The sequence below is a fragment of the Buteo buteo genome, chromosome 18, assembly GCF_964188355.1.
Source record: "Buteo buteo chromosome 18, bButBut1.hap1.1, whole genome shotgun sequence".
NCBI lineage: Eukaryota > Metazoa > Chordata > Aves > Accipitriformes > Accipitridae > Buteo > Buteo buteo.
In genome coordinates, this window is record NC_134188.1 from 19,427,185 (window position 1) to 19,451,145 (window position 23,961).

Consider the following 23,961-nt stretch of genomic DNA (forward strand, 5'->3'; position numbering starts at 1 on the left):
GAAGTCTGTACTCATTAATTCCATGTACGTGTTCTTGAAAGCGGTGACCCACTGAACAACCTAACGGAGTGATTTTTTTCTGTACTGTGCTCGTTGGCACTTCAGTGCCACTTTCTACAAACAAGTGATAAACCCTGGAGAACAATCCATGTTCCTCAGTCATTATTTCTGATAGATATTTCATTTTTATTGTTTTAATGGTTTCTTCATTTTTCTCATTGACACAAGGAGAGGACAAGAAGAAAAAGAAGATATAATATGCTTGCTTCATCACCCTCCTGGAGGTAAGTACACTCCAGACTAGACTGACTGAAACCTGAAGGAGAAGTTATATTACCATTCTTCCCTAGAAAACACATTTCTTGTTTCCTGTGCACCAGCCTTACAAGTGCACATGGTAAGGGTTTGTTTTGTTTTGTTTTGTTTTTTGACAAACCGTCTTTATTGAAACATCAAAATCACTGAGGTCAAACCTTGCAGGGAAAACATCAGTTTTGTCGCAGATTTCTTTGAAATCCAAGATAAAACTTTCCATCAGAAGCTGAAAGAAAATGGCCCTCCTTCCCCCAGTTCACCAGGTTCCCCAGCTGCTCACCAGGCAGATGACGGGCCACAGTTTGCTCCCCTGTACTTCTTGGTGGAGAGGATCAGGCTTAGGGAGCAGACGTCTCCTATGGAGAAGGTCAAACGGCTTCCCCAGAAGGGCTGAGTCCCTTCTGCTGCAGCTCTTCCACTTTGTGCGAAGAGGTGAATAATCAGCTCCCCGCACGAAGAACCAGACTGGTTAGAGACTTGATTGATTTAAACTCTCCACACTAAACACAAATGCACTAATCAGATGACTACAGAATCCTTCTTATAGATCTTGGCCTTAACTCTATACAACTCTTAAAAACCACAACCAAATTCAACCACAATTGACCTGTATAACCTGGCTGTACAAACTTATCTGTGGCAGAGCCTCAAGTCTTCTCCTGGCTCCTTGAATTAGGCTTTCAACACCCATTTTTTCCCTTACACCCACCTAAATACCAAAGCTTGAAATACAGAGAACAAAGAACAGAAAACCAGGGTCATCATTCAAATCTCTCCAACCCCAAACTAGTTGGACTTTTTTTTTTGGAACTGACAAATAAACCTCAGACTGTTCTGTGTTCTGCTGTGAATCTACAGCCTGCAGAACCTGGGACACATCTGTAACTCTGGGCATCCTATGTGCAAAAGTAGCACACTGCTGATTATTTGTCTAGGTTGCATTACTCAGTACTATTAAATCTGCTATTAGATATAGGAGAAAACTTCCCCAAACTAAACTTTCTGCAAAATCTCATCTGCCATTAATTCTTCTTCTCTGAATTATTTCCAGCTTGGGAAGAGCTGGCAGTCAGAGAGGGCATTAGTGTGGGTTTGCTGCCTGTCTGCACTGCTCTGCCAGGTCACAGTGAGGATGTCAGGATTTTGTCTGTATCCACAGCACAGGTCTCTGGTTATTCGCAGAGGGCCCCTGGGGTGCCCATGCTGCACAGCACTCAGGGAGTATCTCCATCCTTGGAGATACCCAAAACCGATTTGGACACAGTCCTAGACAACCCGCTGCAGGTTGCCCTGCTTGAGCAGGGTGGTTTTGGACAAGATGACCTACCAGAGGTCCCATCCAACCTCAACCATTGTGTGACTGTGTGAACCCTGCAGCATGACACCTCTGTATCCACAAGGCCAGGAGACACATTTCTAGCAAGGCCGTCCAAAGCGCTTCCCCTCTGACTTGTCACCACACACAGCCCTGTGGTCCTCACCTTCAGCCCACAGCGAGGGCCCTTCCTGACCCATTTGCTATTTGCACGTGCCGCAAAAATGGGGCAGGGGAATGCAGGGTCATTCCTGCTGGGAAGCGGACCATGAACTGACAAATACAAGGCATGGACAAAACTACGTCAAAAAATAGGGCAGCTGGCAAAGGAGGACTGCCTGGCTGGGCAAGCGAGTGGGTGCGGACCTTTGCTGTTTGAGGTGTGACTGCTACTCAGGAAAGAATCAGATCAGTCTCAGTGGTGTCTGTGAGAAACTCCTAGATTTGGCTAGCCAGACTTTTTGTAACCTGGGCACCAGCTGGCTCCTTGCAGGCTGCGTGTCACCACAACTCCTGTGCAATGTACTTGTATGGGCCCTGGGGCTGGAGGGGGGCCGTGGGGGACAGCTGAGGACAGAGCAGGGAGGTCTGTGCTCTTTGCAACCAAATCAAGGCCACTCCTGCCAATTTTTTGTCTGCCTACATGCCTGTGTCTTCCTGCACGTTGGCTGCATGCAATACAAGGTGCTGGCTCCAAGACAACCTAGTCCATCTATACCTGTTGGTTGTGCAAGGAACAGAGGAGGACCGGCACGAGTGGGAACCAGCCGTGGCTTTAACCATAGGATAATGCAGAGCCTGGAAGGCAGCGGTGGCAGGCAAGACAGGGCTGGCTGACAAGGGCGTTCCCATTTTCAGCAAAATTAGAGCCCTGTAGTCAACACAAACCCAGAAAAAATTAAATAGGTCAGTGAAATCACTAAACTGACTACGAGCGTGGATGGTGTGGAACTGCCGGTGCCCCAGTGGTGATGACGAGGAGTGCAGAAGGACAGATGATGCGCTGTTCGTATTTAGTACAGTAAGTGTTTCCATCTTCAGTAGACTACACCATCAATCATCACGGAAACAGGCCTGAGCATGGAGGTCATTCACAAGGCAAAGTAGCTGCAAGTGAGGCAGGAATTCACCATCACTTAAAATACGGCTGAGCTTGGACCATGCTGTCATTCATTCTTGTATTCTGCGAGCAACGCTACAACATTGTATGCATGCAGAAAACAGGAGCAGGGCTGGAAATGAGTATGCACCTGCAGCTCAGGTTTGGGCTCCCGCTTTACTTTGAAGTTTATCAATTTTTTTAATGTCATGCTTGCCACAAAGTCCCATGTAGGTTTTCTCAGTGTTGCTGCTCTAGCATGACCCTAATTCCTTTGAAACGGGCTGATATTGTAGTTGGCTGATGGGTTTGCTCAGATAATTACACCTCAGCATTCAGTCCAATTCTTCTCGTGCCTTAATTTGAACAGAATGGAGTAATTTGGCACTTTGATTTGAAGACAGTGGGAGGTGGAAAATCCACTGCTCCCTGTGAACTTCTCTAAAACCCTGTAAAACCAGCATTTCTCTTTCATTTCTTAGTTTGCGCATTTCCAAACCTGATGGTGGTCAGCTAGTAGGAAATGTTACCTTGTGGAAATATTAAGAATTTCCAATAGAAGCAGGATGGGAGAAAAAATGTTTTATATTAATGTTACTAATAAGTCTTAACAAAGGGACTTATGTATATTCTCTCTCCTTCAAGTGATCATTTAATTTAAGATACCTAGCTACATGGAGAGGTTATGTAAAATAAACTTGCGTGCTACTAGAGTTAAACAGTTAAACCTATTTTCTTCTGTTGAATATTGTGAAGAAGAATCACATCTCTCCTTCAGTGTGTCCAGCTGATACAGCTAGTTTCTAAGCATGTATCCAAATTACAAATATATTAAACAACAATTTATGTTCCAGTCCTGAAAATTCCCAGGATATTATGAGTTCAGGAACTTCAAAACATATCAGAGGCACAAGGCACATATAACACTATTTTCCTGTTAACAGGAAATTGTCTTAATTATCCAACAGTGTCTGACCATAATATCTTCAGTTTGATGTTAAATTGTGTTTAGGTGCAGACACAAATTGACCTCTCTAAAGTTTTATCTCAATGGCTTCCATACTGATACTCCTATCCTTACAGTACGTGGCTCTTCAAAACCCAAAGCAGAACGCGCAAATTCTAAGACTGATCGTATGATGATTCCTGAATGTTAAAAATTTATTTGTATGATGATTACTGGATCCACTGATGTTTTCAGGGTAACAGTCCACAAAACCTTACAGGAATACCATAGCCCATCAGGAATATCAATAACACATTTTTCTCTGTGATGGGAACATTACACTACCTGAACTCATTTATTATGCAGCAATAGGGAATCAGTGATTTTAGTAGGGACTAATAGAATAGTAATTAATATAAAATCCAATTTTAGAGACCAGAGTCACTTTCATATGATACAATGTCTTGGTTGATTTTCAGGTCTAATCATTAAGGAAATACATAGCACCTTCTCATTCATCACATGCATCCCTCCCTTTAACTTATCTAGTTTCAGAAGGAAGATGTAGCAATTAGATCATGGTTTTTGTTTGTTTTTTTTTTTAATTGCTAACAATCTTATTATGTAAAGTTGATGCTAGCAAGAACTTTTATTGACAACTTTTTATTCTAATTCTTTCTGTCTCCCTCTTTCCTTGAATGTCATCTCACCTGTGAGAAAAATGGTAATTAAGACAACAGTGGAAAACAACAACACTGAGTCTTCAGACTGTTCAGTAGTTTACTACCAGTAATTGGCTTTTCACTGCAGGACAGTATCATAATTTTAATTGTGATTTTTCAACCAAGGCATATAATGCAGATTTTCATAGACACTTTAATGAATGCTTGCTGCTCCTTTACTGATTCCTGTATATTTACATTATTAGCCTTAGTAACAACTGAGACTTCCAGCATGCACTGTACTTCAAAAAAAAAAGATTTTAACATGAAATATTTTTTCACTCACTAAAAGGTCTGCTTTTTATGTGAAGCTACTCAGGCCACAGTTTTTACAAAACATCTCCAGAACCACAGGAAATAAAAATAAACTGTGGGGTTTATTTATTCCAACTGAAGTGAATGAGCTAAAAAAAATATCTGATATTTGGTAGGTTTTACCACTGTGTTATGCAAAAAAACCCCCTTTAAATATTTATAATTGAGCCCAGATTTCAACATTAAGGTTCTCATATAATAAACTATTACACTTTAAAAGAATGCAAAGTTAAATAACCAGAACATTTATAATGTACATTCACAGTGTACAACAATAGTTTTATGCTAAGGTAACCAGCTGGAACAAATGGGAGTTATAGCAGTATAAAACTCTAGAAAAGCTGTGATTAATCAGGTGTAGGTACCTATGACATGTAAGTATATTATTTGCATAAATAGAGGCATGGGTATTCAAAATCATGGCTCAAAAAGAGGTGAGACCATTGGAGGAAGGAAGTTGAAATTTACCCCCCAAATTATCATTTATCCCTAAACATAGCTATTGCTGATCAAGGCAATAAAAGACTACATGCTTCTGTGGCTGCTGCAATGCTTTTCTGTTTCTAACACCATTATGTCAAGCTCAGCCATGAGCATTTCGCTGTAAAGAAACAAAAGAGAGAAAAATGGGGGGGATGCAGAAGCAAAAAGAGGAAAGAATGAAGAAAGGCAGCAATAGACAAATTAATCTGTATTGCAATTCCACCAGCCCACAGAGTTTTCCTGAGCAATAATTATTGTTCGCAGCATTACTCACCGACATCAGGATCAGTGGCTTGGACTCTTGTTAACAAAGCTTTAGTGGCTGTATTCTCATAGACACACGCGGTGTAGTGATCAGATGAAAACATTGGTGGATTATCATTAACATCTTCTAAAATAAGATGGATTTCTGATTGGCAAAACCTGCCACCTCCATCTGTGGCTCGGGCAACCAAGTTATACGCAGGGATTTTCTCTCGGTCGAGAGGGGCCAAGGATTTCAGCTCACCTAAAATTGATTAAAAGCAGCAGCCATCATTATTACTGTAGCAACATCACTAATTCTAGACAGTGTAAATATCTCAAAACCAAGTATTTCACAGGAATAAAAAAGAGAAAAAAAAATCAATCTTGCTTATTCCAATGAACGGATTAAAAACTCACAGCAGTGTCACTTCTCACTCTTCCTCACCCAACAATGTGAGCTGCCAGTATGAGTGCAGGGAGGACAAGCCACTCATGGTGGCCATCAACAGCCTACAATGTCACCCATATGAACACCACCATGTTCTTCCAAGCCTGTCTTTCTGTTATCTCAAGTTTTATAGACTCTTAGACACAGAAACACATCCTGAATCTGATGACAGTAGCCATAGTGAACATTAAAGTTTTCCAATGCTACTGTTCAAAAATAACATCAAAACCCGCGTTCTCCCCACAAAGCAATCTCCAGCCAGCTCTGAATTCTTGTAGATACCTCTGGCATCTAGTCTGAAGCAAACTTCTTATTCTCATACAGAGATGGGTATCACAATAAACATTAACAGCAACAAAAAGCCAGCTTATTCAGACTGTGAGAGCTTTACCCATGATCCATTTCCTACTGCACAGATAAACAACCACCAAACATTGCCACATCACTACTAGTCAGAAGGTAAGTCTGGGGTTAATTTTGTAAAGGGTGTAATTTGCAGTTAAATAAAAATCTTGTTCTTGAAGAGGGCAATCCTTTCCATTCTACACACTGCATAGATCTCTAAACACCTCCTCTTCCATCAGTAACGCTACGGCAATAGCGGGCTCTGCCTCCTGCTAGTCAGGCAGAGGAGGCATTGCACAGGGAAGGACTTAAGTCCATCATTATGGAAACCAAATTCCTAAGAATAACAGAAGGGTGGGATTTTTATTCATGGGAAAATGATTTTAGTTAGCTTTACTTCATAACAACCATAAAATCTAGATCTTAGCAAGATCAGTATCTTTTTCCAGACCAACTGCCAAATGTACAAGACCTCTGTAGCATTCCACTGTGCCCACAAATTCATTGCTGATATCCTTTCTCCTCCTAAATCTGTGTATAAAAGGAATGTCTTTTTTACAGGATCTACATACCAATATATCTAGACCAAGGCGGAAGAAGTGAGGTCCAAAGGTGAAGGAGGACCATGTTGGCATCTTCCCCCCTTCTGTACCAAAAAGACTCCAGGACAAGCACAGGGAGGTGATTCGAGACAGCCAGCATGGCTTCCCCAAGGGCAAGTGTTGCCTGACCAACCTAGCGGCCTTCTGTGATGGAGTGACTGCATCAGTGGACAAGGGAAGAGCTACAGATGTCATGTATCTGGGCTTCTGCAAGGCCTTTGACATGGTCCCCACAACATCCTTCTCTCTAAATTGGAGAGATATGGATTTGATGGGTGGACTGCTCAGTGGATGAGGAACTGGCTGATAACGAAGTTAACTCAAGTTAAGAAAACTAGCACCCACTGAAGTCGAGGGATTAAGAAGGCTGTTCAGAAACATTCAGTTGTCATCTTACCATTTTCTGGATCTAAGAAAAATTTATTGTTCCCAGCACCATAGAGAGAATAGCGAATTTCGCCATTGGACCCAATGTCAGCATCTTTAGCATTGATTTTAAGAATGACTTTGTTTGATGGAATGTCTTCAGGAAACAGTGCTGTGTACGCAACCTAGAGAAGAAAACAGAAATGTAAGCTATGCTGTAACAGTATTTTATAGTCTCTGCACAACTCTTTTTTTAAACTCTCTGTAGTGCATCTTTCTATACAGGAAACAATTTTCCTTCACGTAACACATTCCTAGAAATTTAAATCACTGTTAAGCTTTGAGGTGTCACAAAAACAATGCCAAATTATGACTGTTAATAGGGCTTGTCTTAGGTGTTAAATGCAGTCTCATTTTCTATCTTCAGTTTGTTTCGTCAACACCCATGAAATGGAAACTTTGATGAGTGTGCTAACGAAGACAACTGTTTTTATCGCCTCATCCAGCAGTGTTTGAGGGAAATACAGACTGTGATTCCCCAGAGTGGTGCTTGCAATGACAGTGGTCCATCAGTGATAATGTAATGGTGGGAATTATATGAGTATATACATACAGATATACACATATAAGATTCTGTGAGCAGTACCACTAAGGAACTCTGCGTTTCATCGTGTCTTTTCTTTCACACAGACCTTTCTATTGCAGTAATATCAGTTCCCCACATTGCTGTTCCACAGAATAAGAGACAGCTAGCACGGTGAAAGCTGTGGTCAGGCTACACTGCATGCATGCCCAACAACATGAGAGCAAGCTACGTTCTTCTGCCTTTTCCACTGGGTCTCTGGCATCTGCCAGGTTCAGGAAGTCTGGAGTTAAACTAGATTGAAGGCATTTCCACATTGGTTGTGAAGGGAAAGCACAGTTTTTCTGGAAGGGGGGAGTGGCTGCCCAGTGCCACCTCACAATGCTTCATTTTTTCCTAAAGCCAACTAAGGCAACTGTGGACAAGACTCCTTTGCTACATTTACTAGACCATTATCCTTCAATCTTGGCTTCACAGGACTTCTTTATCCTGCTCGTCTCCCAGATCACTCCAGATTCTTCAACTAAGACCTTAAAGATGAAAAAGGGCATTGCCTGTGAATACCTGTAAATAGCAGGGACACCCTTAGGGGAACCATCACTTTCAACACAACAGTCGATTGCCGTGGGTGTTGCTAACTCACCTGTTCACAAACTGGATTATTATCATTAACATCAGTGACGGTCACTTCCACGGCAGCTTGGGTCACAAAGAGGCCATCCGTGGCGGTGATGTTCAGATAATAAATGTCTTGTTCTTCCCGATCTAGAGGCCTTTTGACATAAACCTTCCACTCATTCTGAACCAGTCCCAGAGCAAACTTCCCTTTGGGATTCCCTCCTGCAACGAGACAAGCAACACGCAACAGGTTGGGGTGTCCCTTCAGAGCTCCCACCTCGTTTAAACACACAGACACATCACAGAGGACCTGAATTAAGTAGTCGTCATTTGTTTTACAGTGGTCGGTGCTTTCCAACTCGCAGACTCAGGAAATCTGTAATGAGATTATGCTCCCTGTGTTTATTGCCCCCCGAACGCCTTGTATGAAAGTGAACCAATAACTTTCAGTGGAAACAAAATCCATTTAGCAGAGCTGAAGATGATCTCTTGTTTAGTTCCCCGTAAGGGCAATCAAATTCAAACTGTGAACAATCAATAGTCCTCTCAGGCTGGTACAATTGTCTTTCCACTTAGTCTCCGGAGAGGATGTAATACACCGTAGCTCTTGTTACCAAGACAATTTCATTAGCTGTTGATTATGCAATCAAGGACTGGAAGTGGGTTCTATTAAGGAATCCTCTAATGAAAGCTTTATCATACAGCTGTGCCGTTCCTCTGCTCATTAAAATTCTAGTTTTTAAAAAAGTTTACATGACACAGGAAGACGCATTAGTATTAAATAGTCCTAACAAGAGGTCATTTGAGGAGCAGTTGGAAGATAAGCAGTACAATTAGATCAAACGTATCCGTGACTGAAAGCTGGTAAAAGGAGTGCAGGAGACGAAACAGAACGGCTTTTTATCATGCCGTAACACTGACACTTGAACCTGGCAGTGTTGCTCTTCCATATCATTACATTGCCTGGTGACAAAAGCAGGTTGGGAGAGGGAAAGTTTTGGTCCACATCATCCTCAGGAAGGAAGGAAGGACATGTCACATGCAGAAGGGTACAATAATCGAGGCGGGCACAGCTGTTAATGCTTCCAACAGTTATCTACTCTTTCATCTGAAATGGTACAGTCCCCTGCCTGCTCCATGAAGAAACCACTTTCAATCGCCTTTCTCTGAGCCCAATCTCAACCCCCTGTCAGACCAGATAGTAAAATCTTTTAAGCCACTGTTGTGGATTAACCCTGGTAGGCAGCTAAGCCCCACACAGCTGCTAGCTCATTCCCCCCACAGCGGGAAAGGGGAGACAATCGGAAAGGTAAAAGTGCAGAAACTCATGGGTTGAGATAAAGTCAGTTTAATAGGTAAACCAAAAGCTGCTTTGTAAGCAGAGCAAAATAAGGAATTAATGGCAGGTATTCAGCCATCTCCAGGAAAGCAGGGCTCCATCACGTGTAACAGTTACTTGAGAAGACAAACGCCATCACTCCAAATGTCCCCCCTTCATCCTTCTTCCTCCAGCTCTATATGCTGAGCATGACACCCTATGGTGTGGGATATCCCTTGGGACAGTCGGGGTCAGCTGTCCTGGCTGTGTCCCCTCCCAACTCCTTGTGCCCCCCCCAGCCTTCTCGCTGGTGGGGTGGGGTGAGAAGCAGAAAAAGCCTTGGCTCTGGGTAAGCACTGCTCCACAATAGCTAAAACGTTCTTGTGGTATCAACACTGTTTTGGTCACAAAACCAAAACATAGCATCATACCAGCTGTGATGAAGAAAATTAATTCTACCCCAGCCAAAACAAGTAAAGCCAACTACCCAGTCTTCTGGGCACAGTGTCTAACACAACCTTGGTCTGTAAAAACATAGCTGCACATTTAATAATTTAGGATAGAACACTATAGTCACAGCAAACTTACGTGGTACAGAAACTGAGTGAGGACATAGAAAAAAGCATCACGCTTCTCCACTGGGCGAACTATAATTCCAGCTAACCCGCTACTAGTGCTTTCACCACCATGGTAAGTTTTCTGCTGTGCTTTCCCATGCAGAAATGAAATCTGAGAACTACTTTCCATGTTTCTCATGTATAAAAGTGGTATAAAAATATTAAGGGAATGCTTATTCTTTCTTGTAACAGGATCAAGAATGTCAAGCGTCCTAGTGTACTTTTGCTTACAACTTATTCAGGGTCCTGACATGTGTCAGGGGACCTGTCCAAGTTCAGTGGAAAGACCAGGTTCTTAAGCCTTCCTCTCTAGTACTTGTGTTGAATGTTTGAGTAAATAACTATTTAAAAAAAAATCCAAGGCTGAATTATTTGAGTTGCCTCTGCTGTCAAGCGACTAGATGTCACTGTTTTTGCTTCTGGTGTCACAATTCTGTCAGTTCCCAGGGACCTTCTTAGCAAAAAAATAAGGCAGAGAAGATCTGAACTTGAAACTGAGCTTAAAACCAAGCAAAAAAGTCTAATGCATATTTCATACCTTCTTTCTACATCAAAAAGCAGAAAAGAGGTCACAGGCTGTAATCTATGTCTTCTTCATTAGCTACCAATGACAAGATAGACTGGTTTCTATTTAATATGAAAACTAAGTCAGTTGAGACAGGCTGAGCAAATCTTTCTTGTTAAGCATCGCCATTTGTCCTAGCTGTAACTGTGTCAAAAAATCACATTGTAATGAGTAAGATTTCCGGAAAATTACTCAGATAGGCATTATAATTATAAAAGGCCCTCTAATTAAACAGAGCACAAAACTGGCATATCAAACACAGATATTTTCTGTTGATAGAAAATCACCTTTTTCGATCACAAAACCAAGCAGATCCTAATTTTCCCACTGATTTCTATGACAGTCTGGAATAACCATCAAAGGACTCGGTTAAACCTTGTTTAATCTGTTTTGTGATATAAACACACATTTCTGCTAAAGAGGGTTACACAGTATGTCGATGTGCACTACAGGCCATATCTGTATACAATTCAAGGCAATGAGACTGTCCATTGACTTGAGTCTTAATGTGACTTCAAAGAAGGTAGACCCCTGCTGATTGACATTAAATTCTCTCTATTTGGTTCAACACCAGCATAAAATAGCTTAACTCCCCTTTATAAAAGGCTGTAATCTTGTCATAGTGAGTTTAATGTTGTAAACCATTAATAAAAATGGTCTTAAATATTCTTATTTAGCTTTGTGATATCAATCAGTGCTTTCCTGCATATTAGTCCTTTTGTAAAAGGAAATGATTAACTGTCCCGACCAACTATGAAGCAATACACTCAAGGTACGGGTATCCCATTGCTAAGAAAAGAGGAAGGGTAAAATCTAATTAAAATCAGCTGGTGGCTTTTATGGCTGGCAGTAATGCTAGCTTGGAGCGATTTTAAAATCACTGTTGCTTTGTTGTTGATGGAATGGCTTTTAAATCTTACATAGGAATTTGGGGAGTATGCATAAAAAAAAGTCCTTGGGATCCCTTTCACCCCACTTTACTCCACTAGAAAAGGATCAATTTGAATGACCAAGAAACCTGTGCAATTAGCAGCAAACATGTGTAACAGTTTATCTGCATGCCTTTTTCATTAGCGCTACCTTTCTTTTTTTTTTTTTTTGTTTCTTAGGACTGGCTATACACTTTGTTGATGGAAGACAAAGGTGGAAGTTGTATTATAAAGTGTAACAGAAATAATGAGATGTAAACACTAAAATACCATCAAGGAAATAGTCTCAAAAAAAGAAAGGCAAAAAAATCCACACTGTGGCCCAGGGAACCATTTTCTAGTACTTATACATATGTCTTGACGCAGATCTCATTCTGCAGTGATTAATTAACTTTTTCACTAATATATGTAAGCAGATTCAGTTTCCTAGGGGCATTCTAATTAATTAGTTTTTCACTCTGAATAATGTAGCTTTTCTAAACGGAAGCCTCCTGACTACATGTATTAATGGATTCTTTAAAATCTTTTGGCAGTTTTCTTATGTTCTACTTTGAATGTCACAACAGTGAAGTGCTAGCTACAAAAAACACTCCAGTAACTTTTTAGAAAGGGTTTGAGGCTAAAAGAATCAGCACTATCTTTTATCTTTTGTTACTTGAAGTTTAAATAATGCTCTCCCTCCCTCCCTAGTCAGCAAATAGTACAAAGGCAAATCAAGCTCAAGTTTAAGTAAAGAAAGAAAACAGCCAGATACAAATGAAATGTAGAGACACAGTGATCCAAAATAAACAAATCCTGACACACATCATTACTAAAGCACACACAGAGGGAATTATAAGGGAACAGAAAACTAGAAGCCAACAGTATCAGTTTTCACTGTAATGTCCCAGTCTGGGAGGGGGAACTGAGTATTTACGGACTTATTTATTTAGTTTCTCTCTTACATTTATGCATTTATTTAGATACTTTCAATTCCCAATTAGAACTCTAGTCATTTGCATCACATAAAATCAATAGGTTTATCCTCCACTCCCAGGTTAAGATGTTGCGTGTTTACTGAGCTGCCGAAATGATAAACCCAATCCTCTTAGCTTTACTATCGTAAAATTGCAGACACTGTTCTTCAGCCTGCAGCCCAAGTCCTCCCCAAACACTGAAACATCCATTTCTCCAGAACTCCAGGATCTCAAATATAAAATAAAAACAAACAAAAAACATCACTTTGCTCATATTGGGCAATCAACCCAGCAAAAACCCTACTGTGTACAATACCAGTTCTTTCTTCCAAAACACACTGTCCATCTTCCTTGTATTCAGCTGAACCAAGCTTAAAGACTATTGTCTGTCCTTAGATTTACATGCCTGATGGAGCCTCATTAACATCAGTGAGGAACACAAAACACTTTACTGTACCAAAGTCTTAGCAACTGACATTTTTCTGGTGGCTTTTCCTAGCTTACCACTGTTAAATCTCAGTAAAGCTGGCTGGGTCTAGGCTGGCTAAACATCAGCAGAGCGCTGGTTGTAGCCAAACTGCCTCAAATGATACAGGCAACAACCTCAAATGAGCCTTCAAAAGAAAACTGCTGTGCTCCCTAAGTACACTTGTGTCATCTGCGCTTCCTATTGATTTTCTATTAAGATTTATATATAATGCTTTTGCTTTGTGAATATCTCCAGCTGCTACCAAACTACAAATAACAAAGGGTAAGTAAGTGTAAAAGTTTTTTCCCCCACCATCAAATGCAGATGAAGGTGGACTTGAAAATGGCAACTACTTGCCAGTAATCATGGAAACTGATCCTAAACTGACGGAGTTCAGAACATAATACATATTCATCTACCAGAATGTATCTATCTACTCCTTTTCAGTTGACCAGAAGACTGCAATAAGCATTTGTATTTCTCAAAAGAATGCAAAGGAATCTTCAGTGATCACATCTAACCCAGAATGTTTCTTTCTTTCATCTCCTAAGTGATGATTTTTTCCTGTATGCTACTTTTCTCCAGGTGCATTTGCACAAAGCTGGTTTTGGTGGATCCACATGTCATTCTCATAATTAGTTTTCTTCTCCCTTTTTGTCAGTGTCCCATTTTCCCTCAGAGTTTGTTTATTGTATTCACAGAAGTTTCTATGGCTCAAAATGCCTCCCAGAAAGCCAGAGCATTTGAATAATCATCTAGCTAATCTAATGCCATGAAATATTCAAGTGCAGTTCCTGAGCTCAACGTGAGGTAATGTGTGAATAGACTATTTCGTTAGTTAAACTATACTTTAATATGTTTTGACATTTTAATCAAAAGAACCTCATTTCTCCTTATGCATATCCCAACTCCAAACGATATATTCAAAGACAGTGGAATTTCTGAGCTCATATACTTTAGCAGTTGTACAGTAGTCATTAGAGAAAGTTTTAGGCTTTGATATCTAACATTTTCAGAAACTAAATACCAGCAAAATATCTGACATATTTTGAACTGTGATAGAAATTAAGGTACAGAATGATCTATAATTTTTGAGCCACATAGAATCATAGAATCAAAGAATGTTTTGGGTTGGAAGGGACCTTAAAGATCATCCAGTTCTACCCCCCTGCCACGGGCAGGGACACCTTCCACTAGACCAGGTTGCTCACAGCCCCATCCAACCTGGCCTTGAACACTGCCAGGGATGGGGCAGCCACAGCCTCTCTGGGCAACCTGTTCCAGTGCCTCACCACCCTCACAGTGAAGAACTTCTTCCTTGAATCTAATCTGAATCTACCCCCTTTCAGTTTAAAGCCATTACCCCTTGTTCTATCACTACATGCCCTTGTAAAAAGTCCCTCTCTGTCTTTCCTGCAGGCCCCCTTTAGGTACTGGAAGGCTCTATAAGGTCTCCCTGGAGCCTTCTCTTCTCCAGGCTGAACACCCCCAACTCTCTCAGCCTGTCCTCATAGGGAAGGTGCTCCAACCCTCTGACACATGTGACAGTTATTATTCAAAAGTCCAGTTTTTGCTAAATTAACAGCACAGGGATGTGAAGAAAACAATATTATGTAACTAAAAGCATAATGCATTATAAGAGATGACTGAAAGACTTCAGAACAAAGAGAAAAACAGTACCTTCAGCTTATGATCACAGTACATGAATGCATTTTTGTTACAAGGGGATACTGGGATCCCCAAACTCCTTCAAATATCACAAAATCTCTAGGTTGAGGCACTACTTATTTACTTTTAGATATGTGGGAACTGGATTACCGGCAGCTAATGCACCTTGCCCAAAGCCTCCAAATCTTGTGCTTTATCCACAAGACTATTTTTGCCTCTACTTCTAATATCCTACAACGCATCACACTATAAACACATAGTCTTTGCAAACCTTTAAACTGAATCCAGACTTTCAAGTAAATGGTCAGAATGAATTTCTGGTTGCTTTGAAAATGATACTACTTCTGATGTGTAACACAGGCAATCTATGGCTAACTGGAATAATACACCTCTCCCTACACACCATCCTGCAGCAATTTCCAATTTGATTGCTAACGAAGGGGTAGGTCTTACCCTCCAGATCAAAATATACAAACTGTTATCCCCTTAGTTAAGTCATTTTTGCCAATAGCCTGCTTCCTACATGCAGTCTTGTGTACTTCTAATCCCATCCAGTGAGAAAAATGCCAATTTGTCCACTAATCTGGTTATTACTAGGTATTTAATATTAGCGCTTGGATTGTGAAGGTTGGGAGGAATGACAAAGTTGTTCCCTAACAAAATCTATTGAACAATGCAAGCCGTAGGCAGAAAAATAACTGCAGCACCCCATCACTCATAACATACACAAAAGCCAGTCTGAATCTAGGAGAAAAGAATGATAATAAATATAGCACAATAGGAAAGAGCAATGTTACCACACTTTGAAAAATATGTTAGTAATGTAATCGAAATTGCCTTATGCTGTATATAACAATGCATGGCAGCTAACCAGTGCTTCTAAGTGGATTACTATTTCCCTGGCCAGAAATCTGTGCTGATAAGAAATGGCATCTCCCCACTCACTCCAATGTAAAATTCATCCTCCCCCCCCCCCCCCCCCCCCCCGTGGTATTTCAAAGTGGCTCCTGCATGCACTTTCCTATCTGAAAAAGAAAAATGCTATTTCAAAAAAATTTAAATGCTTGGAAATGTAAGGATTTTCTCCTTAAGAATAAAATATCCTTCTTCCCTTGGATGAAACATTAAGTCATGATGGTTTCCATGCTGACACATCAATTATGATGGGTTGATGGGTCACACTACATTGCACTGCAGCAAATCATGAAGCATTAATCTTGGAAATCAGAGAGAGAATAACCCAGACAGAGAGACAGGCAGACAGACAGACACAGACACAACCACTCCCTTTCTCTCTTTTCAGCTTTGCTAGCTGCTGCAAATGTTGTCCAAATTAAAAAAAAAAAAAAAATCAGAGAAAGATGCAGTTGTCTGATTCACAGCGATAATTTAGCTGAAACCCTGCTAAACATTCACCTGAAACTGGACACATGCACAGTTCTTCAGTAAAGCTGGTTTTGGGAAAAAAGCATGCAAGTTGTTTCTTACCTGTAATATGGTAGCTAACCTGTCGGTTGACATCAGATGTGTCTTCATCCCAGGTGCTAAGAACAGCCACGACTTCCCCTGGAGGGTCGCTCTCCTTCACTGACCCTCTGTACACCTCATGCTCAAAGACGGGTGCGTTATCATTTATATCTGTCACAGTAACTGAGACCAAGGTGGTTGATGATAAGGATAAAGCTTCCCCCAGATCTGAGGCCACCACTGCAAAGGTGAAAGCAGGATCCTTTTCATGGTCCAGATCCTTCAGCGTGCTGATCCAGCCACTGTTGCTATCAATGGTGAACGCTTCCGTGATCTTCTCCAGCTCCGATTCCACCGCAAGTGTATAAGTGACCTGCCCGTTTGCACTCGAGTCTGCATCAACCGCTTTAACTTGCATAAGTTTTGTTCCTATAGGCATCCCTTCCATTATTATAGCGTCATAGCTAGCCGTTTCAAACATGGGCTTGTTATCATTTACATCCAACACCTTAACCTCCACATCCACAGTCAACACAATGTCTACTTTGTCGAGCTGAATGGTGGCTGCAACTTTGAAGTGAAAAGCAGGATTTGTCTCATGGTCAAGTCTCTTATCCAGTTTTATGAGCCCCGTGTCTTGCTCTATGATGAAAACCCCATCTTTGTTGTTTTCAGTCAGTTCACCATTAACTGTGCTATACAAAGCACCCTGATTAGGCAAAACATGCAGAATGTCAATGGTACTACCTATGACGGTGTCTTCTGCTATGGTAAAAGAATACTGGGGTTGAGAAAAGGAAGGCAAAATAGTTTCTGAGGGTAAAACATGGATGTAGACAGGAATGAGGGAATGCTTTACAGGAATGCCACCATCAACTGCTTTGACAAAGAATGACAGAACTGTGTTTTTCAGCTGGTTAAAGCTACCCTTGGTGACCATCCATCCATTGTCTGGATCTATTTCAAGCAGATCAGCTACTGAAACGGAGGCTTCACTATACAGAGAATAGGTAATTCTGGAATTGGCTCCATCATCTGGATCTACCGCTTGTACTTGGGTCACCAAGTAACCTTTCCCAACATCTGCTTTGACACTTGCTCTGTATTCAACCGTCATAAATTGAGGAGCATTGTCATTCTCATCCACTACTATCACTCTCACAGTGCAAAACGTAGTCCTGCCACCTCCATCAAGGGCTCTCAGAAATATACCAATATCACTTTCCAGAGGGTTCTCCCGGTCTAACCTCTCAGTTGTCAGAATCTGTCCATTGCTATCAATCAAAAATCGGTCCTTGGCAAAGTCATTTATTATGGAGTAGCTTATCTGGCCATATACACCCGAATCCCCATCTGTTGCCTTCACATGGATTACCTTAGTTCCAGGAGCAGCGTTTTCCCTAACCTCTGCAACATAAACGCTCTGCGAAAACACAGGGCTGTAGAGGTTGGCCCCAAGGATCTGTATGTGCACCTGAGCTGTGCTGGTGAACAGCCCGTCTGACACAGAGACGTTTAGGCTGTACATGGGCTCCATTCGCTGTTTGCGATGGTTGGAAAGGGTGATAACACCGCTCTTGCTGTCCATAATAAAACTGGTCCGATCATTTCCTGATAGGATGCTGTACTCCAGTCTGTCAAAATCGGAGCTGTCGGCATCAGAGGCTTGGACGCAAGTCACGAAATGACCCCGAGGTGCCAGTTCGCTCACATACGATTCATATATTAACTGGTTAAAAACTGGAGGGTTGTCATTCATATCTGTTATTGAGATACTAACAAGAACCTCACTGCTTAGTGGCGGGAAGCCATTATCGGTAGCTCTGACTTTCAAGCTGCACTGCTGTATGAGTTCATGATCGAGCATCCGGGCTGTCAGAATTAGGCCACTGGTGCTGTCTATATGGAAATAGTCCGTGCTGTTAAAGGTGTCCTGGACTATCTGATACTGCACAATCTTGTTATTGTCAGAGTCAGCATCAATAGCAACAACCTGCAGTACAGGAGTCCCAATCAAAGATGCTTCAGACAAAGTAGCATTATAAGTCGACTGATCGAAAATGGGAGGATTATCATTAACATCATTAATGATCAAGTCCACAGTGACCTCAGCTCGAGCACCAGTGAGGGCATCGCTGGCTCGCACCATCAGCTTGAAAAGAGGATTTATTTCGTAGTCCAGTGGGCTGATGACACTCAGAACTCCAGTATCAAAGTCAATATTAAACTGGTTGTAGGGATCTCCATCGACAATGATATAAATGATGCCCTGGCCTTCTGGACTGGTTGCATTTATGCTTAAAATCGGCGTGTGCATTTCCACATCTTCATTCACGGAAGCTGTATAGAAGGGCTTGTCAAATACAGGCATCGCTTTGTTAACAATAGTAATGGGGAGCTCTACTGAAGCAGACAGCGATGGGTTACCACCATCTTTTGCAAGAATGACAACCAAATACTCTATATTAGACAAATCAGAATTGAAGGCTTCTTTTAAAGTGACACTACCAGATCCTCTATCGATTTCAAAATGTCCATAGTCTTCTTTCAGAAGATAGGACACCTCACCATTTTCACCCTTATCTTTATCAATAGCCGTCACTCGATATATCAGGGTACCAGGCTCAGCATCGACTTGCACAGCAGCATAGTACGGAAGCCCTACGAACACTGGAGCGTTGTCATTTATGTCCTCAATGTAAACCCTCACCACCACTCGAGCGACACGAAGGTGATCTAGTTCACGACTTGCTTCCACCACCAACTCATACAGCTCTTGTTCCTCTCGGTCGAAGGGGATGCCAGTTGTCTGAATGACTCCTGAGGTGGATTTGATTTTAAATTTGTTGCCTGCGTTTAATATACTGTATTTCAAAGGCTCATTGAGGCGGTTACCAACAGCATTCACCACAGCAATCTTTGTGATATTGGTGGTGTTTTCTGAGATAGAAGTGGAATAAAAATTTTGTGTGAAATGGAGCCCACTATCCATGGCTTCTTTTACCATTATTGTCACCATAGCAGTGCTATAAAATTTCCCATCAGATACTCTTACTATTAGCATATAATGGTCTTTGGAGAGGCTATTGTTTTTAATGGTGAGCACCCCTGTGCTTGAATCAATTAAAAAATGGTCCATATTGCCTTCAATTAGACTATAAGTTAGTTCAGGAGGGATCTCTGAATCTGGGTCTGTAGCCTTCACTTTGAGAACTTCAACACCAACATATGTGGGCAGGAGCAAAACCGTCTCAAATACTGCCTGGCTGAAGACTGGTGGGTTGTCATTGACATCAGTTACCTCAATGGTCACTTCAACTGGGCTCTCTGCTGTAAGCTGGGGATTCCCACTGTCTCTAACATGCACGTGGAAGTGGAAGTGGGCTATTGTTTCATGATCTAAATTTGCAATTGTTCTGATTGCACCTGTGCTGGAATCTACTGTGAAATACTTTTTTGCGGTAGATTCAACAATCTGGTAGACAAGCAAAGCATTCTGGTTGCTGTCAGCATCAGTGGCACGTATCACGAGAGGACTGTTATTCACACTCCGGACTATGCTATTTACAGGAGCAGCTTCACTTATGCTGCCCGAGTACTGAGAGAAGAGAAAAACTGGTGGGTTATCATTTTCATCAACTATCTGAATGTTCACAGTGGCATTTGATGCCATGCCTGCCATATTTGTTGCCTGTACGATGAGCTGATAGAAGGAAGCGCGTTCATAATCAAGGGCCTTTTGACTGGTGATCACTCCAGAATATGGGTTTATAGTGAAGACTCCATCCACATTCCCATCTTTAACCTCATAAACTAACGTGGACTGACTGATTGCAGAGAGAGAGATGACAGAAGTACCAATATCTACGTTTTCATTAACCTCTGCTTGGTACTCTTTGAGAGTGAACTTGGGGTGGGAGTTATCTGCCATCGTCACAGATATCCGCACAATCGCTGTTGCAGACAGTGGTGGAGAACCTTGATCGGTCACTTTGACTGACAAAACAAACTGTCCCATTGTGGTTAAGTCTGGCTCCTTCAGTAATGTAATGATTCCTAAAACTGGTTCAATCTTGAATGTGTTTCCTGTATTTCCTAAAAGACAAATATTGAAAGCAAATTAAAAATGAAATACAACACACTTAATAATAATTTAAACCAGCAGCAACTAGCTGCAATTTTTTAAAGGCAGTTACTGAAAAAACAACCCGCCAACATAAAAGAATTCTAAAGACCCTCCCAGTCTTCCATTCTGAAAATCAGGTATCTGAATAGATGGTATAGAATTCAGATGGTATATATTTCAGAAATGCAGGTGCTGCTATCTGTATCTTGATTCTGAGTATCAGCATCTGAGCAAGTGCTGCATGTACATTATTCCTACTGAAGTAGGAAAAAGCATTCCTAAATTATGGGAATTAGTCAAATACATGTACACCTAAGGCAAAGAAACTAGATCAGAGGCTAACAAGCCAATTACATGACAAATGGATACAACCCAGGCTCTTAATTGAAGGGGTTATTAAGCAACCGTAGAGAAGATTACAGTAGTTCGAGACTCAAATAAGTGAATTTAAGAAGGTTAGAGTGGCATTTAGAAAAATAAAACAGAACAAATAGCATAGAAAAGAGATTCAAGTATCTTGTGGCACAAAGGTTTATCATATGATCTCTGAGGAGGATGAATCTAGATGAATGAGATTTAGCCGAAAATGTCATGAAATGTCTGTTATAACATGAAAGCAGGGATATCACTGACTGCATAAAGGTGAAAACAGTGAGTTTGGATCAAGGACCTTCTTTGGGGTCTTTTTTTCTTCTTCATCTTTTTGCCAACCTCTTCTTTAGCAAGACAGATTCAAAACTTTTGATATGTAACCTTACCCTACAATTAGAGATCACCTTTATTAGGCAATCCTTATTTTGCTGGTTCTTTGAGTGCCCGCTTAAAGAATAAGATGCTGCATGTGTATATGGCCTGTATAAGCATACAGACTCTTCTTCTGAATTTGTTTCTAAATACAAACAGCATGTACCGAGTTACAGCGATTCCAATCATTATAACACATCTGTGCTATTGTAATTTACAGTTTAAAATCTAGAACTGCTTCCAATCTACAGTCAAGCATCCATCCATGACCTGGACAGAAATATGTCTCAGGTAACTGGTGATGAACAAGAGAATTTCTTTTAATGGTGATTGTTACGGGTGCTGTACACAGAGCAGTAAATGTGAAAATTGTAGCTGGAATACCAAATACATGGAATCCTAAATGAAGTGAGTTAATGTGAACTATTTTTAAGATGTGCTTCACTATCTGTTGTAAATTCTGGGGCTTGGAGGCTAATTTAAGCTACATACTACTGTATGTAGTTCAATACTGGTAGTGGCTTTCTATTTATATCCATCCTTTCAGATCAGTAAAGTTTACTCTACTAGCTAAAACAAAAATTGTGCTATTCACTGAGGAGCTGAGATTCTGCCAGAGCTACAAATTCTCATAAAGATCACAGTATCTGTCACATTTGCAGACATTACAAATGCTGCTGCAGTTTTTTTGTCACTGCTTGCTAACACAAATAATTTTTAGCCACTGACTGCCTCATGTAAGGCCGGATCTGATTCTTATCCTTTAGGAATTTCTTATGAAATTACACAAAAGCTACTTTCTTTACCAATTGCTCTCTTCACGTGTAAGGTGATCTAAGTAATTCCCCTGAATGAAAGGGCTGTGTACAATCTGAATGCTCAGTATCCTCAACTGCAGATTTTATGGATCATAGAAACTACAGCAGCAGAAGTCTCAATTTTGATGCATCTAGGATTGGAACGTTTGTGGATAATGAAACTGGGGGAGTGCGTAGCTTAGAGTAAATGGAAGTTTGAAGTCTGACACTGCAGGGAGAGCTCATGATGAAAAAGAAACAGGCTGTAATGGAACAGAGAGCCTCTAGAAAAGAGAAAAACACACAGACTAAAAAAGGACCATCTAATAGCTAAACCATCCTTTCTAATCATCATATTTTTCTGTCTGCATCATGTATGATTCTCTTACCAGTGTATGGGAGTCATACTCCTAGTATGTCAGGTTGCTCTTTACATTGTGGTGGCACCTATGGGTGATTGGGTTGGAGCCCATAATAGTAATAAGGTGTCAAGAAAAAGCTGGGAACAGTCTTGAAAAACATTGCCCCAGGAACCTGATCTGGTCTGCTCAGAGTTCATTCTATAAGGTACGATGTTGTCTTGCCTGGGCACGTGTAAAATTTCCCCTGATCTAAGTTAAAGGTCACTGGAGAACACTGAGAAATAACTGGTAAGGCCAAATGCAGTGCATAAAGGAAGTATTTGTTTTGTAGTGCTAAGATCTTTGTAGGCTCACAAGGGTCTACGTTCAACACTTTTAGCTGCAAAAGACTTCCTCCGGTTTGCTTAAGGGACTCTACTTCCACAGAGCATACAGGGTAATGACAGAAGAAAGTTCCTTGGGTCTTCTCTAAGATTCAGGTTCTATCAGCTTAATTTAAGGTGTGAGCTTGAACTGTATGAAGTTAAATCAATATGAGATGGTGTAGATATTCTTGTTTCATTAGTTATTTTTTGTCACTTAGCCTGTTCCTAATTGATGTAAGCCATCCTAGCTAATGACAAGTCTTTATAATAATATAGGGATAAATAATGATCCTCTAGGATTAGAGCCTAATGCTGGGAAAGGCTTGTGATCTGATTAACATGGGGACAATCTGCAGTGTATGAGACTTCTTTTTAGGGCAATACAGGTTTCAAGTTTTGCTATTATTACAATGGAAAGATTCATATTACTAAAAAAAAAGTAGAAATGAAACATTAAAAAATCCAAAGGTTACAAATTTCTACTTCCTTCTCTCCTTTTCCAGGCAACTCCCTTATATATATGTTAATGGTTTATCTCAGAGATAATTCTTAACTTCAGATCCATATGAGCCAGAGGAAGTTGTATTCCCTTGTATGTGTGGCAGAGATAATGCAAATTTCTTATGACCAAGCTGTTGCACCAGCAGAGGAATGCTTTTGCTGGTACAGATTATGTGGTGAGTGTAAATATCCACAACTTAGCAGCAAAAGCAATTTTAATCTGATATCACCATGCCCTCCCTTAGTGTCAAGAGACCTTGTGCCATTAAAATGCTACAGCTCTGCTGACAAAAGTTTTTAGCATAGCCCTGGTGTTAGTCTCCATGCTCCTCTGATCCAAATACTGGCAAAAATACCAGGACATACCAGCTGGTGTGGCATTTATTTATGGAGGATCCACTGTGTACGAGACTGAAGCCAGCAACCTGAGAACAAACACTGGCTGTAGCTTTCAATAACTTCTGTGATGGTTTTGAACCAATGACTTGGAGGTAAAAGGCTCTGTAGCCATCTAGTGAACATGAATGAGATTCTGTTCTGACGGGTTTTGGGTATAGCAGTTTCAAAATAAAAAACAACCAACAGGAAGGTGTCTCCTTTGCCCAGCCCTACAGGAGAAGGTAGACCAATGAAGTTGACTTGTGTGTCGAGGTGGACCACCGTCGCAGCACTGC

General features: G+C 41.0%; 1 protein-coding gene across 2 annotated transcripts in view; it reads right to left on the reverse strand.

The window, feature by feature from the left end:
* FAT3 (FAT atypical cadherin 3) overlaps positions 1 to 23,961 on the reverse strand; it is a 331,100-nt gene that overhangs the window by 64,738 nt on the left and 242,401 nt on the right. For both annotated transcript variants that reach the window (XM_075050110.1, XM_075050109.1), the window contains exons 9-12: positions 16,414 to 20,487; positions 8,429 to 8,625; positions 7,234 to 7,387; positions 5,470 to 5,703 (exon numbers count right to left, since the gene is read on the reverse strand). In XM_075050110.1, coding sequence (XP_074906211.1) covers positions 5,470 to 5,703; positions 7,234 to 7,387; positions 8,429 to 8,625; positions 16,414 to 20,487 — 4,659 coding nt within the window. The remainder of the gene's footprint in view (positions 1 to 5,469; positions 5,704 to 7,233; positions 7,388 to 8,428; positions 8,626 to 16,413; positions 20,488 to 23,961) is intronic.